This window comes from Gekko japonicus, unplaced genomic scaffold (genome assembly GCF_001447785.1).
Source record: "Gekko japonicus isolate JY-2015 unplaced genomic scaffold, Gekko_japonicus_V1.1 scaffold556, whole genome shotgun sequence".
NCBI lineage: Eukaryota > Metazoa > Chordata > Lepidosauria > Squamata > Gekkonidae > Gekko > Gekko japonicus.
The window spans coordinates 534705-552114 of record NW_015177024.1 but is presented as its reverse complement, the minus strand read 5'-3'; the positions used below and the strand labels follow the sequence as shown (position 1 = coordinate 552114).

The following is a 17410-nucleotide window of genomic DNA, read 5'->3' as shown; positions in this document are numbered from 1 at the left end:
CAATCCTCAAAGAAATCAACCCTGACTGTTCCCTGGAAGGCCAGATAATGAAACTGAAGCTCAAATACTTTGGCCACCAAATGAGAAGGGAGCACTCACTGGAGAAGACCCTGATGCTGGGAAAGACTGAAGGTCAAAGAAGACGGGGACAGCAAAGGATGAGATGGTTAGACAGTGTCATAGATGCAACGAACATGAAATTGAGCCAACTTCAGAGGACGGAAGAAGACAGGAAGGCCTGGGGTGATCTGGTCCATGGGGTCGCGAAGTCGGACTCGACTGTGCGACTGAAGAACAACAAAATCCTTTTGGGATTTGTTTAAGAGGGTGGCACCTATTTCAACTCCTGTCTTGGCACACATGCCATTTTAGCAACACCTCCTGCTTTAGTTGCAGGACGCGCTATTACACAGAGCAGGTGGAGAAGCGGCTTTTAGCAGGGACGGACCGGGGCGCTCCGGCATCAATCCTTGAGAGTAGGGATGTTTCTCGTTTCCTCATAACAACAAAAACATCAAGCAAATGTTTGTGGGGGCCTTAGTGATTTAACAGATTTATTGTGCGAGAAGAACTTTTGTCAGACCGAACCCTCTTCTTTGTCAGATACCCGCTTCCACAGTATTTGAAATTACGGGCATATAAAAGGGTGGAACTTCCGTTGAGCGTCACCTCAGTCTCAGAGCATGCGCCAGTCCGTGCTGTGCCTATCTCTTTTTCTTAGCTCTACGGCGTATCCGGGAGGTTGGCGCATGCGTACGAAGGAGCTAGCGTTTCACTAGTCAGGGAGCCGAGTGTGGGCTTGAGTTGGTGCCGCTTGGGCGATGGGCTGAGGGAGGGAGTGCTCCGCATTTGCGATTGGCAGCAGGCGGGGCTTCTCCCTGAGGATGGAGAGAGCCATGGAGCAGCTCAACCGGCTCACGAGGTCCCTGCGTCGCGCCCGCACTGTCGAGCTGCCGGAGGGTAAGCGGAGGAACGGTAGAAGAAGGAAAAAGGGGGTTTGGGCAATGCAGGCGGCCAGGGACTCGTGCGTTGTGAGGGTCGCTAGGGGTGGGTCGGTAGCCGGAAGTGAGGAGCCTATTGGCTGGGAAGCACCTGGGCAAGTAGAAAGAAAACCTCTAGATGGTATGACCGGGGCGGGGGGATTAGGGGGAGAGAAGATTGCCTTTCTGGGAAAGATAAGGGCTGGCGTGGTAGTGTTTAATCGAATAGGTTCAAGCCCCCGGAGAAATAGATGCCCTCTGATCTGGGATCTAAGCCTTGTTGGGGAGTGCCTGGGAAAGTAAAAGGAAGACCACAGAGTCGCAGGTTTGGAGGGCAGTTAGAATAGTTGGAGGGGATTAGGACAGTGTCTGGGTGGGTCTGGAACTCGGTTAAGGGTGAGTGCGGGGGAGAGGTAGAGTTATGGTAACACTGATTAACTTTTAAAAGAAGCATTTTTTTTTTTAAATGAATAAGTGATGAGAATCATGCTCCTCCCAGAAAAATAGTGTCCTTTGTTCTGGGATCCTAGACTTGCTGGAACTATTCCTTGATAAAGGAAATACATGTTACTGCGTATCACAGTCCTGGAATAAACTGTAGCATGGTTCTAGGTGGGATCTCCAATTAGCCGAACGTGGTGGATGCACTGACCTCTTGAGGAGGAGGCTGGTTTTTGGTCACAAGGATCACCCCTAGGCTGTAAAAGAACTTCTTTAATATGCATACAGTCTTCATGAGTTCAGGAGGACTGGAAAGGATCTTTGCCTTAAATGCTGGAGAGCTGTTACAAATCAGATTATACTGTACTGAAGCAGACTGGTGTTTTGCTTTGACATAAAGCTGTTTCGTGAAAAATAAAGGGATATGCTCTCAACATAAGAGGATTGTCATATCTGGGGTGAGGAAGAATAGTTTACTGATTCGTTTAAGGAGGCTTGAGCCCCAATATTTTTTTCAGTATAGAAATTAAATATTGCCATTCTTATCCTGAGAAGATAGGGACATAGAAGTTGGGAAGACACATGGCTTTAGAACGCTCTGTTCAGTTGCATGGCTATTGCCATAGGTGAAACTGTGGGTAAAACTTGCTTTCCTTGTATTTGTGTAAGAGACCCTTGGGAAGGGCAGGTTATGGTTGAGGTAATAGGCTAGAAGTAAATGCTGGGATTAAGGGTTTGCAGCTTAATCTGTATTGTTTTGTATCTCTGCCCTGTCAAAGCCACACATCTCCAGTTGTGTATCAAGTGTCGTACTTCCTTGAAGATGCAAGGGCACTAAAAATAAAAAGGTGATTCATCTTGAGGAAGGAACTTCTACTTCTGGATTGCCAGACTTTACTTTTTTTGGTTTGTCTTGTACATGCTTTAATATTAAAGAAGTCAAATAAAGGGCCAGTATTAAAAACTAAGTTAAAACTTATAATATACAAAAATACATGTATTTATTAGAAAGACAGTTAAAAACATATAAGGGCCCAATAAAAGCCTTTTAAACAAGTAAAGGTGGCCAAAACACAAGGGCCAATACACATAACTGACATGTTTCTGCCCTATTGGGGCCTTCTTCAGAGGTCAAACAATATTGAGGTACATGTAACTTTAATACATATTACAGTAAGATAACCAAGTGAATATTGGATCAAGAAAAGAAAAAAGATCAAAAGGTTATTAAATATGAATAATCAAATCTTTGTCTTGTGTCTTTAGGTTTTGCTGCTTAAGTAAGTAATATAGTCATTTTTACTACCCTGTAGGTGAGTTCAGACGGGGCATTTGCAACGGTATAGGTGCTGGTTTGAATCGGTGTACTTACCGGCTTTCAGACGGCAAACATCTGCCTTCCGTCCCTAACCGTTGCAAAGAGCTTTAAACCGTTGTATTCTGCCACTAGGTCCCCAAGTGGCGGTATCCTGAGTGCAACGGTTGTAATCACTTTACCCCCGTCTGATAGCTCCAACGTTGTACAGCCACTTCCGTTTGGAAGCCCGAGGCTTCCGATTTTCGCCCGCCATTTTTTTTTTAGGTTGGTGATATGCGCTCGGACAAAGCTTCGCCCTGGTGTTTGTTTAAAAAATAAATAAAAGGTCCTTAGTTTAACGTTTAGAGGAGTCCAGGACTTCAGGGAGGCCACTTTGGTCTTTAAACTTTAAAGGTAAGTCCTTACCTTTAAATTTTGAATGTAAGACGGGGTGTTTTGCGCATGCATGAAGATCGCCATTCTGTGGATGGCTGCCTATGCACATGTGCAAACTAAGTTAAAAAAAACCCCACCAACGCCAGCTGTGTGTGAACGGGCATACAGCGATGGGCTCCGCAGACAGGAGGTAAGTGTGATCGCATTTCAGCGTTTCAGATACAAGTTGAAACGCCCCATCTGAATGCACCCTGTAAGTCATAAAATATTTGATTATTCATATTTAATATCCTTTTAATCTTTTAACTCATTCCGTTCAAGGTGCTCACAGACAGAGCGTTTAATAATCTGCTCTAGAATTTTTCCAGGTATTGATGTAAAACTGACAGGCCTGTAATTTCCTGGGTCTGTCTTTTTTCCCTTCATGAAGATTGGGTAACATTCGCTTTTTTCCAGTCTTCCGGCACAACACCAGTACTCCAGGAAATCTCAAAGTTTAGAGGCTCTGAAATAACATCTGCAATTTCTTTTAGCACCCTGGAATGCAAGCCATCCAGCCCTGGAGATTTGAAAGTATTTAAGGCAGCTAGATGTCACGTGTGAATTAATTTATTGGAAGAATTTGCCAGCACTATAGTTAGAAGAAAAATGTCTTTTATTTTCAAATGAAAGCTTAAAGTGTTTACGTAAAAATAATAAATGATGTGGAATGTCCAAATATACCTAGTTGACTAACAATTGATTGTTCCTCTCAGTCACTGTCTTCAGGCTATACAAATGGTGTAATAACTATAACTTAATTTCTACAGATAATGAAACTGCTGTCTACACTTTAATGCCAATGGTCATGGCTGACCAACACAGGTAAGTTGTCATATCTAAACCTGCAAACAAAACAAACCCCAGCTGCAATAAAGGTGCATATAAGTGTTGGATCTAAAGCACCCCCACCACCTCTGAATATATGCATTGGTTTTTGTGTGGTGTTCAGAAGATTCAAGTCAAAAATCTCACTAGTCCTTCAAGCCCTTAAGCATAAGGTAGTTCACAGGACATGACCAGCATGTCCAGTACCTGTGGTTTGGCACCCACTGTGTTAACATGTCTTTACATATTCTCTGCCCTGACCGGGATAGCCCAATCTCAGAAGCTAAGCAGAGTCGACCCTGACTAGTATTTGGATAGGAGACCACCAAGGAATACCAGGGTCATGACGCAGAGGCAGGCAATGGCAAACCACCTCTGAATGTCTCTTGACCTGAAAACCCTATGGTGTCACCATAAGTCAACTGTGACTTGACGGCAAAAAACATACACACAAACACAAAACAAAAACATGTTCCCTGTTAGTCGAGGTTCAGAACATTACAATATGTTTCAGCTTCCTATTGTCTTTTGAAGCAAGTTCTGGAAGTTAAATCTAGGATAGGATCCAAAGAGCCATACAGGTAGTGGTTGACCTTAACAGCAATATGCCTGCAACATGACAAACATCTTCTGAAGTTGAGGAAAGCATGCTTAAATTGTCCCTTCCTAAGGTAGCTTTTTGGATTCTGACCTAAATCTGTAATATAATTGCATTGAAAGTTAGCTAGTTATAAACACACCTGTGACTTTTACATCATAAAATAGATTTTATGGGTTTTATAAACCACTCTGTGCAAGGCTCTTCGTTAGCAGGGAGCTTCCAAAGGACTTCCATATTGCTATTAGTTTTATATCCACAGCTATGGACATGAAGAGATAGGTGATAAAAAAGCAGAGTTTCTGACTGTCCCTTGCTCAGGATTCAGAGAATTGTTGAAGGGGCCTTTAGGCCAGCCACGTTGAAGAAATGTATATGTTAAGCAAGCTCCCTTGTGTGTGAATTTGTGCTCTTTCATCGAACACAGAGCAATTACTTCTTTATTACTTTCGAGAGGATAGTCCGCTGATACAATTGTTTGAAGTTGGACGGACTTTCCAGTTATTGGATGCTACTTCAAACTAAACCAGGATAGAATTTTTTTCAGAATAACACACAGTAAACTTTTAAGGGGGGGGGGATACAAACTAAATATGGTTAGATTAAAAATATTAATTCTCCAACAGGTAGCATTTTTGTAGAGTCCCTTTACAGTTATTTTTAGTCTTCACAGGCCTAATTAGTAATGCACACAAATTTATGAAATATATAAAGCCAATTAATATAATGCATAGCAGCAAAAGTATCTGTATGCTAATATTTTTTTTTAACTTTTAAAAAACATTTTTCATAATAAATGCATGGCATGAAAATAAATCCCATTGAGGTCAATAGAGTTTCAAACTGACTGCTAAACAGATTTCAGGCGATATATTGCCTTTTGCAACATGTGGCATACACAGCGGGCATTTATTTCCATCAAAAAGACCTTGAAAGTAGAGTGCTCTTTCTAATATAAGTTTCTTTTGTTTTAGGTCTGTTTCAGAGTTGCTGTCAAATTCCAAGTTTGATGTCAATTATGCATTTGGACGTGTTAAGAGGAGCCTGCTTCATATTGCAGCAAAGTAAGGCTGATTTCACAAGCCTAGAGAAACACTAGAGAGAGCCTTTAGAATAGTTTTTCAGTTAAAGAAACTCTCCTTGCTTTTAGTTAATGATAATTTGCCCCGTCAGTTTTGAAGTGTAGGCATGGTGAATTGGAAGGATCAATGTGGCCATTTCAGTGTTCGTTTTCTTTAATAAAATCATATATCTAATTCTGAACTGGGTCATGGAGTGTGGATTAATAGATCCACAGAATGGAGCTAGGGGATATAGGGGATTTCTCTGCAAAACTGAAGGAAGTCCCAAGTTTGCAGAAAAATCTAAAAGCAGACCCAAAAACACATCAGGGGATTAACCTCCTCTCAGAATAATAGAACATCTATAGTTTTAAGAACATAATGCCTATAGAGCACTAAGTTGCCATTTTGGGGTTTGCTAGGCATCTATTACAACAATGTTGAGCCTTCCAAGCCTTGATTTCTATAAAGCAAAGCTGTGGGTGGGAGCAGAGGTAGACTTGAAGGCCAAAACAGCCCGGGAAAGTGTCCTGCCCCTTCCCCTGTTGTGTACTCTGATGAAGTTGGATTCAGCAGGGACAGGCCCAGTGGCAATCATTGGAGGCTCACAATCCACGCCACTGAGATTGGTCTGTTGGTGGCCAGCATACAGCCGGGCTTGGTTTTTTTCCTGGGGAGAACATGACAGAGGAGGGATGGAGGGAAAGCTGAAGATGGGGACAGATCAAGGTGTGGTGCGTGGGAACGAGTGAAGGAAGTAGGAAGAGGGGAGAGACTGTGGGAGCTGCCAGGGAAGGGCAAGAGAACATAGTGGGTAAGGGAGATGTTTCCTGCTCGTGCCTTAACTTAATGTGTGCTAGTTTGCTTAACGTGTTCAGCTCTGCCCTTCACTAGGTATCAAGAGGGAATAGTGATCAGCTTATGTCCAATCCATTTTTTTAAAATCATCCATTGCAAACATAAAAAGAACACAAATGCAGTCTTAACAATCCACTTACTCAAGTGGCTCTTGAGGAAAGAGGCTATAACTTTCAAATCGGATATAAAATCGTTAAGTTATTACCTCTTGTGGAAGCTGTCATTTTTCTGTGTGGCTTTTGGTAAAGATTTTCCCCAAACTTTTTCTTCAGCTGTGGGTCAGTTGAATGTCTAGTTCTGCTGCTAAAGAAAGGAGCAAATCCCAACTATCAAGATATTTCTGGGTGTACACCGCTTCATTTGGCTGCTAGAAATGGGTAAGAGATGCAGCTGTTGCATTTGGCCTTTCATTTCTAAAATCTCAATCTGCTAGGCACAAGAGGCTGTCTGGTCATTTGGTGAAGCCTGGGTTGAAGCCTTGCTTGGTTTCTGCTCAAATGAACGAAAGCTGCACAGTAACTGTATTTGGTGAATTACTCCAGCGAAACAAAAATTATTATGGGTTAACATATTTATTAGGAACTGCGGTGGCTCAAGTGGTTAAGACACTGAACTGCAGGCTGTGGAACTGCATGGCATGAAAGTTCAGCAGTTCGAGACCCGAGTTGCCACATGACGGAGTGAGCTCCCATCTCTAGTTCCAGCTCCTGCCAACCTAGAAGTTCGAAAGCAAGAAATTGCAAGTAGATAAATAGGTACCACTTCAGTGGGAAGGTAAAAGCCACATGACCACGGAAACGTCTTCGGATAGCGCTGGCTCTTTGGCTTTGAAACGGAGATGAGCACTGCAACCCTAGAGTCGGATTCGACTGGCTTTCGAGCAAGGGAACCTTTACCTTTACCTTAACATATTTATTAATCTATTGAATATAATGTAAATTGGATCAAGATTAGTAGAGGCAATGTAAAGTGTAGTTGGAGAATAGTTTCACATAAGCAGAAGTTGACCAAGGCAAAATGCAATTAGCTTTGTGTGGGTGTTTTGTAAAAGCTGTTGTGGTTAGCAAGCAGCTTTAAATGCTTTAAGCAATTATCCTTACAGTTGTCTGGTACAGCTGAGGAGTGCTTTGTAGATTTCATTGTCTCTTCATCAATAGCATCTTTCCATGGCCTGTAGAACTCTTGTGAGAGATGCAGGAGGTAAGGCATTACTTTGAAAAGATGCTCTTTGGCTGTTCTGTTTTCGTGTCTCCGTCTAATGTTTCATTTATGGAAGCTCTGAGCTGCATGTGGAGTTCCCTCTTGCCTGCCTTTACATTAATTTCAGTGGTAGTAACTGTTCTGCATTCCTTGTGCTGTCCCCATGAATGGAGTTTCCTATCTCGGCAAGAAATCTCTATAAATGTAAGCACCCTTACATTACTGGGTTGGATCATACAAGTCTAAGACTGTTGTGGGAGCACTGCCCTTAACAGAATTTGGCACCTTGCAAACCTTGCCATTGCCTTTAAAAAGAAAAACTATTTAAAAGCTAGTTTTTTCCTCCCTTGTGGACAAAAAAATATACAGTGCAGAAATCTCAGAATCAGCTTATATATTTGCCATGCAAGTAATCCTGTTTACATTAGATGCAGTCCCCTCTCGGGTTGTTCTAGACAGGCTGTTGATGTTTCCTAAACATGCTTTTACTAGGATCTTTTAGGAACTATTGAAGCAAACCCTGGGTGGCTGCAGGGCTGGGGAGGGGTAAGATTGGCTGCTGCAGGAGACCAGGGCAGGAAAAATGGTGCTGATGTGGGCAGGAAGGTTCAGGTCTTTCCTGGTCCTGGTCAAGTTGGTGCCATATCCCCTGCCATAGTTCCCCAAGATAGATCAGGATGGGTAGCTGTGTTTAGTCTGTCTGTAGCAATAGAAAAGAGCAAGAGTTCAGTGGCGCCTTAAAGACTAACAAAGTTGTGGCGAAGTCTGAACTTTTGTGAGTCACTGCTCACTTCTTCAGGTAGTCCATCTCTCCCCTTCAGGGCCTTCAGAGTGTGTTTTCAAGATGTAAAATAAAACAATGGCAATTGGCATATCTCACTGGCATTATAACTTTGTGTCTGTCAGGTCCACTGAACTCCTGGCTTTCATTGTTTTTTTTTAAAAAAACAGCAAGTGTGTAATCCTTTTTGTTGTGAAACTCTCAACAAAATGTGCTACAGACGTTAAAAAATGAAGTTTGGAAATTCAGAGGGTCTAATAAACTGTTATAATGCTATAGTGATATATCTGTTCCTGATTGAATTTGAAAACCGCAAAGAGCTCCCCAGTGGTGTGTATGCAAAGGGGGAATGGCCATCATGGGGGACTGAGGTGGGGAAAACTGACCATCTGGAAGCCCCTTTGCCCCTGTGGTGAAGTGGCAACCACAGTGACAATAAGAAACCAACAGAAGATTGTTGCTCTGTGAAAGTTACTTCGGTCAAAAAATGTGACAAGTGAAGTAGACACTGCATGGAGAAACAGGCACAACAGTCTGATGTGTGACCAGTGATGCTTCTCACCCCCTCACCTTTTTTAGGGGAGGTAATTGTGTGCAGTGGAATTCCTTGGTTTTGGGCTGCAATGTAGAGCACCTGCGTTGCATGTTGTATTATGTGGTAGTGGAGAATCCTTTGTAAGGGAATTATGAAAATTCATAATTAATTCTTGCCAGTTAGTTGTTATTAAAGGCAGTGGGTGGTCGGACCATTGCCTTTGAGGGAGCAGATTATTGCAGAAGGAACCCAGAGACCGCAGCTCTTCACTATTAGAGAAAAGAATAATTTAAATCAACAAGGTGATGTTACATCTGAAGCAGCTTACAGATAAATTCCCATTCTGCTGAGGCACACATGCTAGACTTGGAGGGCAAGTCAAAGTCTGTACCTGCAGCAGGAGTACTGTCAGTTTCCTCTGATCTTTTCCTGTTAAGAACATAAGAAGAGGCCTGCTCAATCAGACCAGTGGTCCATCTAGTCCAGCATCCTGTCTCATACAGTGGACAAACAGTTCCTCTGGAGGTCCGACAACAGGATGCAGAGACCAAGGCCTTTACCTGATTTTGCTTCCTGGCACTGGGATTCAGAGGTTGACTGCCTCTGAACATGGAGGCTCCCTTTAGTCACCATGGCTAGTAGCCATTGATAGACCTTTCCTCCATGAATCTGTTATGGAGTACTGTTCATTGTGTAGCTAATGTCCAGATAATTGCATCGTCCTTACAAGTAACTTTTTTTTTCCTAAACAGTGTAGCCCTCTTTTTCCTTTTATAGGAATTGACTATTAGGCCTATTCGTTTTGCACAATGACATACTTTTTCAAGCTCTCTTGCAGACCTGAGATTCAACAAATCAAAAATTGCTTGGTCAACACATCCTGTCATGGAAGTGGGCACTGATGGCTGGGGTCATGAACTATTTCTTGAGCCAGTACGGTGTAATGGTTAAGAGCGACAGACTCTTATCTGGAGAACAGGGTTTGATTCCCCACTCTTCCACATGAAGCCTGCTGGGTGACCTTGGGTCAGTCACAGTTCTCTCAGAGCTCTCTCAGACCCACCTACCTCACAGGGTATCTGTTGTGGGAAGAGAAAGGGAAGGCAATTGTAAGCCACTCTGAGACTCCTTTGGGTGGTAAAGAGCAGGGTATGAAACCAACTCTTCTTCTTAAGACCATCTTGTCCTGGAAGCCTGCACTCTTTCTGTGGGAGAAAAGCCACAAGATGCTCTGAGTTTGTCAGTAACCCACATGAAATTCCTCTTTCTACATGCTGCTGTCTAACCTTTGGGACTCCAGGAGCCCTTGTGCCTTTTCTTCCTCTCTATCTGGCCTCTGCAAGCTAAACGATAAGCTGTTCATGTGCATGTGCACATACCTTTACATTTGATTTAATTTGCAATCATATTTATAAGCTTGAGCCTGTGTCCACATGCAAAGAGGTTTTTCAGTCCACTAAGTGGATAAACCAGGCCTTGGAAACTAAAGGAGAAGATGAAGCAGTCTTTCTCAGCATGAGAGTATAATGAGATTTCTTTTCTGTACAGCCAGAAGAAATGTATGAGCAAGCTACTAGAATATAGTGCTGATGTCAACATTTGTAATAATGAAGGACTGACGGCGGTAAGTTCTATAAACTTGTGTTTATTGACTTTTACTGGAAGATTTAAATATTACTGGCATGTGATGTCAGAGTGATATTGAGCTGATAATTGGCATTAGGAATGAGTGTCTTGTGTCTGGTTAGGGTTGAGTCAATTATTGGGGCATTGAGTTGAATTTTTCAAAATTCATGATCTTCCCTGGAGCAGGAGGGAAATGCTTCATCCTTTACTCTCCCCCCCTCCCAATATCTGAGAAGAGTGTTATAATGGGTTAGAAAACCCCTAAATCTGATCCCTCGTACGTAGGTAGCACTAAGTGCCTGGATCAAATTCTCAGAGCGCAGGAGTCCATGCTTTTGGGCTCAGATAAGCAACTTCGGTACTTTTGGAGTTTCCTCTAACAGCTGGAATAGAACTTGGTTTGACTGCTCATCAAAGATCCCTAGGAATGGGATTGGATTCCTTTGAACAGTCTGAGGGAGTGGGGACCCTGTTTGGTTGTAAAATCAGATTTGATTGGATTTCATAGTCATCCCTCACTGATACTATAGTTATGCCTTATCCTAAAAATACACTTGCAGATAGGTGCAGCTACATAACAAAATTGACATTTGTGTGAAAACCTAGCCCCTTTCCCTCAATCTTCTCCATTCCTGTTGATCAATAGATTTTTCCGTTAATCGCACATCTTGACATCCTCAATTGATTAAAAATGAAACTGTTAACGTTGAGTCTACAGTTCAGCGAAGAGGAAGAGTGGATGCTTGCAGAAATATGGTCCTAATTTCTAATAATAAATTTCTCTCTTTGGACTATAAGCGACTTCCAAAATTCAGATTTGTAAATCTTTATCTTGGATGTGTGGTGGTAGGTCATCGAAAGCAATGTAGGCAAGTATTACTGCAGATCTGGGCATGTCTATTAATTGCAGACCTCAGATGTAATCACACCTCTGTGTATACTCTTTCATTTATACAAGGTGAATGTATGTGCTGTGTGTGTATCTGGAATTCCCATTAGTGTTTATGTGGGTGTTAAGTGCTGTCAAGTTGCTTCTGACTTTTGGGGACCCTAGGAGCATATGAGACATAAAGCTGTTCTTTCTTCATATAGTATGTTGAAGTCCCTGCGATCCACGAAGCTCTGGGTGCATGTTGGAATCCGTGGATATCATTACATTTGGTGTTACCTTTTAAATCACTCACAGAAGGTTTTTGCTAGTTTGTTTGAGCTGCTATTTCTTGGTCTGGTCTGGATATTATCATACCACTCTCTTTGTGATCTTGGACCCTCAGATTGACAGTACACCTGTGTTTGTGTTCAGTACCCATGATTAAGACATGATCATATTTGCTTTGCCTTCATTTTTATGAGTTTATATTCATCGAATTTACATGCTAATGAGTCTCTCCCCCCACCCCCCCACCCGGCTTCTGTATGTATCCAGATACATTGGCTTGCTGTTAATGGAAGAACAGAATTGCTTCATGATCTCGTTCAACATGTTAGCAATGTAGATGTTGAAGATGCCATGGGACAGACCGCACTTCATGTGGCATGTCAGAATGGCCACAAAACGGTACGCTGATGACAATACGCATATTTAATGTAAGCTGCTTTGGTTGCCGTGAGCTTGTCACAAATTTCTAAATGAAGCCCATTAATAGAAAGCATAGTACATCACAAACCTGTTTTATTATCGATAATACCCGTAAGCATTTAGTTCCTGTGGTAATGCTGGGTTTCTCTTAGAAAGGGCCTGAGTATAGTTTGTTTTCCAGTAGGCTGTCATTGTACAGGAGGCTGCACTTTTGCATCCCTCTGTGATGCTGAAAATGTTTATGGGACAACAAGCCACCTGCTGTGAGGCCAGAGGTCCACAGTGAGGAAAGAAAATCTGCTGAAATATTTCCCTTCTGCTAATAGAGCTCTCGCTCTGCCAGGCTTTCTGTCCTTGTTAAGTATTTTTTGTTATATTCTTCTATATACATCTGAATCTGAAGTCTTTATTGGAGAAAATAGTTGAAGTAATTTAAAAGGGACTAAGAGTATGTGTTTGTGTGCTTCATTAATTTTCATTTTTTCTTCCCAAAAGACAGTCCAATGCCTGCTAGACAGTGGTGCAGATATTAACAGGCCCAATGTTTCAGGAGCAACTCCACTTTATTTTGCTTGCAGGTATGATTTGCTGTTTTATAAAATGTCACATTCACCTCCACACAAGACAGTGGAATGAGTGTTGACTTGGCTGTATGGAAATCAAGTTAAAATCCTTTTCCACTGTGAAGTTCCTGGGTGGCTGGGAACAAATAGCTCTCCCAGTCTACTAGAACCATGCGAAGCTGATCTGATCTGTTGGTCTACTCTTTGTTGTGCCATTATTAAAACCTATCCATAAAAAAGGTACATGTATTTATTGATAATAACAAATTTTAAAACATATATAGGGGCCCAATTACAACCAATGTATATAAAGCATAACAATATCAAGGGCTTAAAAAGTTGACCTTACGCGTTTCGGCCAAATAGGCCTTCCTCAGAGGTCATACATATGTGGCAAGATGGTTAATAATTATATTCACATGAACACAATCAGAAATATATACAAAGTATAGATTCAATAAGGACCATAAAGTAAATTGTTCAGAAGTAAAATTGTTCAGAAGTAAAATCACCAGGCACAGGATAAATATGCACATAAGACCTTTAAAGTGCAATCACTAGCCCAGTGATTATAAAATAAAATTAATACGACAAAAATTTTCTGTTTGAAAAATTTCTCTGGTGGATATGTAAGGGCTAGTTGGCCAGAATTTGAAGTGGAGTTGAGAGAAGTAAATGGGGAGCTGGAGACATCCAGCTTCTAGCTCCAGTGAGCTTCAGGATGTAGAAGACAGAGGCAACTATGAGAGCCAGGCTCTGAGATGTCTGTACCTAGGGCAAATCCTCACTGTGAAACTGCATTGCATCTCTAGATTTAGTGAAGCCTGTCCCTTGAGCCCTGTCTTTGAGTGAAGGCCCTGCCAGCCTAGTTAGGGGGCTTAAGAACAGAGCATCTCTTACCCACAAACATGTTCATCCTCTGTGGAATGCAAAAAGTAAAAGACCTGTACAATTACTAGATCTCGGTGGTGGTTCCTAGTCTTCATCCAGGTTACAAGGAAACTGTACAGTGTTGACATGGAAGCATTTGCAGATCTTCAATACAATTAAGCATCTGTAAATACTGGAAATTCCATGTCAGTAAAGCCAAATGCTACCCAGCTTAACTATGCTAATTTAGTATTTTTACTACACTGTTTGATTTGCAGTTGTACAGCAACTGGCTGCATTCAGACATTGCTAACAATTTTTGACATGTTCATAACAAAGAGCCTTTGGCTCATATGTTTCCCTCCCATTCCTTTTTCCACTCATACATGATACTGGCTATATAGATTGAGCCAGAGTAACAAACCAGAGCTTGCCACTTCATCCAGTTCACCATTTGTTTCCATACCAACTTCAAGGGTTGATGATGGGGCATGCAAGGGCAAGGGCTTCCTGGCTTAGGATGCTCATGATACAAGATGGTGAGGTGGAATGTGGGAGTGGGAATGTCAAACAGATCGAAGGATCTGCCATCCCAAGGTCATATGCAGTTTCAAAATTTAAAATATACTCTCTGCCCTATCTCTGCAAACTGCAGGACACAGACATCACAGGTTGTAAGAAGTTAACAGCAATGCACAGTTACATGGTTAAAAACTGCCACAATTTACTTTCCACCAAATGCTTTCTGGAACAGAAAAAGCTTTTTGAGCACAACAAGTGGAGGCAGCTGCTGCACCCTCTCTGGTAGGCCATTTGAGAGGAATGGTCCTGCCACAGAGAATGCCTGTGACCTAACAGTTGCCAGGTGGACAATCCTAGGGGAGAACCACCACAAACAGGCTGTCTGAGAAGCTCAATTTGTCCGTGGGAGTATACTCATGACAACTTTAAGGCTTTTGAGTTAAAAAAAGGAAATTTTTATCACCAAGTACATGGATTTAGATTACTGCAGATGATCTTGTTTAGAAAAATTGCTTTACAGCTGTGATGGTGTTTAGCTGTGAGAACTAGTGAAAACTTGTAAGTTTGTCTTCTGCTTGTTGCTCCAAATGGCTTTGAAAGGGCTTTTTCAGTGGTGGCACCAGGCCTGTGGAATGTCCTTCCCCATGAGGCTCACCTGGCATCTGCATCATGCCAAAACATTTTTACCCAGGTTTTAAACTAAGGAGTTTGATCTTTTAGAATGGTTTTACAGTTTGCTTCTAGGTTAGCAGCCTCAGATGTTTCATTTTTTAATGTAATTTATAGTGTGCCTTTTTCACTTGGACTCAAGGCGGATTACACAGAGTGAGTCACTACAATCGACCGGGGGGGAGGGGGGATTCAGTAAACAATATAATTGGATTAGGATTGTAGAACCAATCAGAAATCTAAATACAAAACTGAAGGGAAGCATAAGTCTTAATTTGATACATCAAGTAATGCAAAGATTACATATTAGGACCCTAGTTTCGGCAAGCTAAACAAAATAGACCACAGTCCTTAATTTATCTAAGCTCCAGCTGAGTTTTTAGTGGTTGGGCACTGCACATTTGTGGTAGGCTGTCTGGTTACAAAATAAAGACTAAATAGACCTTATAACCTTCCTATGTTTAATACAGCCATGGCCAAAGAGATACTGCACAGATTCTTCTGCTGAGAGGAGCCAAATATTTGCCAGACAAAAATGGAGTTACTCCACTTGACCTCTGTGTACAGGTATAAATTAGCTTTGAGGTAACATGTATTTTCTAAAACCAAAGTCTTAAGTGCTTGTCTGTCTAAAAGCAACATCTGTTATATGGAGGTGCTTACAGAAAATGCTTGAGGAATTACTGAACTCTTTCTGTGCAAAAGGAAAAAGCTGCGTCTCTTTTCTGTTGCACCCATTCTGTTCCATTGCATGGTGAAATGTATGTGCTTCTTTTCAAGGGCAGCACACATAATTTTGCTAAGGGGTAGATGCATGACTACCACCTTCATGTATTAGGAAGTGTAGAAAGGCTGTGCGTTTGTGCTTCCCATGTGTGATGATCCGTGTTAATGCAAAATCAAAATTAGTTTAAAAGGATTTGGGGTGGGGGGCTCTGTTTTATGTAGCAAATTGCATGTGATTGGAGTTAAGTAAATGTTCACTTACTGTAGTAGCTTTTAGATCTCTTATCTGAACAACAGTGAACAGTTTATTACATGATGAGTTCTGTATAAATTAATATTTCACCCAATCCTGCTCTATAAAACATATTATTACATGCGGGTCAGCATTAAATAAATGAAGCTTAGCATGTTCACCTTAATATAAATATCACACTAGAATTTACGTTCATGGTATTGATGTTGAAGTATGATTGACTTCTAAATTTGTCACAGAAGAACAAATGTATGGTTCAGGTGCAGTTCAAACAGCTATTTTATGTGGAGTACCTATATGTGATGTGGCACTAGAGTTAAGTTGTATAGAATATTTATGATCTTATCTAATATTTACAGTTTACGTGTTTTTCAAATTTTTAGTGTGTAATCTAAGGGATAACATTCACACCCTGATCCGAAGAAGATGGATCCTGTCAACCACTATATCTTTTGGCCAGGTGGTGGCCTCTGTGGATTAGCTAAATCTGTGCAGTGGGATCAGCCATAGCTGCTGTTTAGTCTTCTGCAAAGGTGTCAGACCAACCTGGTTTCCTTCTTTGATCGTGTGACGAGCTTACTGGATTGTGGGAACTCTGTTGATATGATTTACCTGGATTTCAGTAATGCTTTCGATAAGGTTCCCCATGACATTCTGATGGGCAAACAGGAAGACTGTGGACTGGACGATAGGACAGTTCGGTGGATAGGGAACTGATTAGAGGACCGCACCCAAAGAGTGGTGGTCAGTGGCGTTTCATCAGATTGGAGGGAGATGTCCAGTGGGGTGCTGCAGGGCTCGGTTTTGGGCCTGGTACCGTATTTTTCGCTCCATAAGACGCACCTAGTTTTTAGAGGAGGAAAACAGGAAAAAGTGCCTCTTCTGCTGCTGTTCAGTGGGGAGAGAAGCCTTGAGCCGGATCTCCCAGGTGGCAAAGCGAGAAGGGCCCCGCTGGCCACGATGCTTTACAGCAGCCTCCCAAGGACACACCACAAGTGTGTCAGAAGGCAACACCCACCGCTCAGGCTCCACCCCAAAAATCTCCAAGTATTTCCCAACTCAGAGCTGGCGAACCTACCTGGAGAAAAACTGCTTCAAAAGCACAAAGAAAATTTGTAGCAGGGGATCAGCTTTTGTGAGTCACTGCTCTCTTCTACAGATATTTCATAGCTGAAGAAGTGACCAGTGACCCAGTTATGAATAGAGGCTACAGTTCCCACATTTGCAGAAGTCTACAGATATGGGCAACATCCTCCTCACTTGCTCCTACATGTAATGGTTGATGACTCTGTTTCAATGTATCTGAAAATGAGTGCATGAACACAAAAGCTTAGACCCAGAATTAAAGTTTGTTGGTCTTAAAGGTGCCACTGGACCCAAACTTTGTTCTATTGCTTCAGACCAACACGGCTACCCACCTGAACCTATGCAAACCAGAATAATTCAAGAGGGCTCTTCTACACAGGCAATAGGGTTACACTGTGCAAAAGACTTCACAAAGTTACTTGAACAAATTATTGGGGTACACCCAACACCTCATGTCCACACATGCTTAAGGTAGGATAGCAGTTCAATATTTCATTAGCAG

At 42.0% G+C, this 17410-nt stretch overlaps 1 protein-coding gene across 2 annotated transcripts in view; it reads left to right on the top strand.

Moving 5' to 3' along the window:
• The first annotated feature begins 791 nt into the window (after window positions 1-791).
• Window positions 792-17410, top strand: part of HACE1 (HECT domain and ankyrin repeat containing E3 ubiquitin protein ligase 1) — a 71546-nt gene continuing 54927 nt past the window's right edge. For both annotated transcript variants that reach the window (XM_015427809.1, XM_015427808.1), the window contains exons 1-8: window positions 792-960; window positions 3924-3978; window positions 5554-5643; window positions 6771-6875; window positions 10563-10638; window positions 12067-12198; window positions 12715-12797; window positions 15314-15410. In XM_015427809.1, coding sequence (XP_015283295.1) covers window positions 885-960; window positions 3924-3978; window positions 5554-5643; window positions 6771-6875; window positions 10563-10638; window positions 12067-12198; window positions 12715-12797; window positions 15314-15410 — 714 coding nt within the window. In that variant the 5' untranslated portion in view covers window positions 792-884. The remainder of the gene's footprint in view (window positions 961-3923; window positions 3979-5553; window positions 5644-6770; window positions 6876-10562; window positions 10639-12066; window positions 12199-12714; window positions 12798-15313; window positions 15411-17410) is intronic.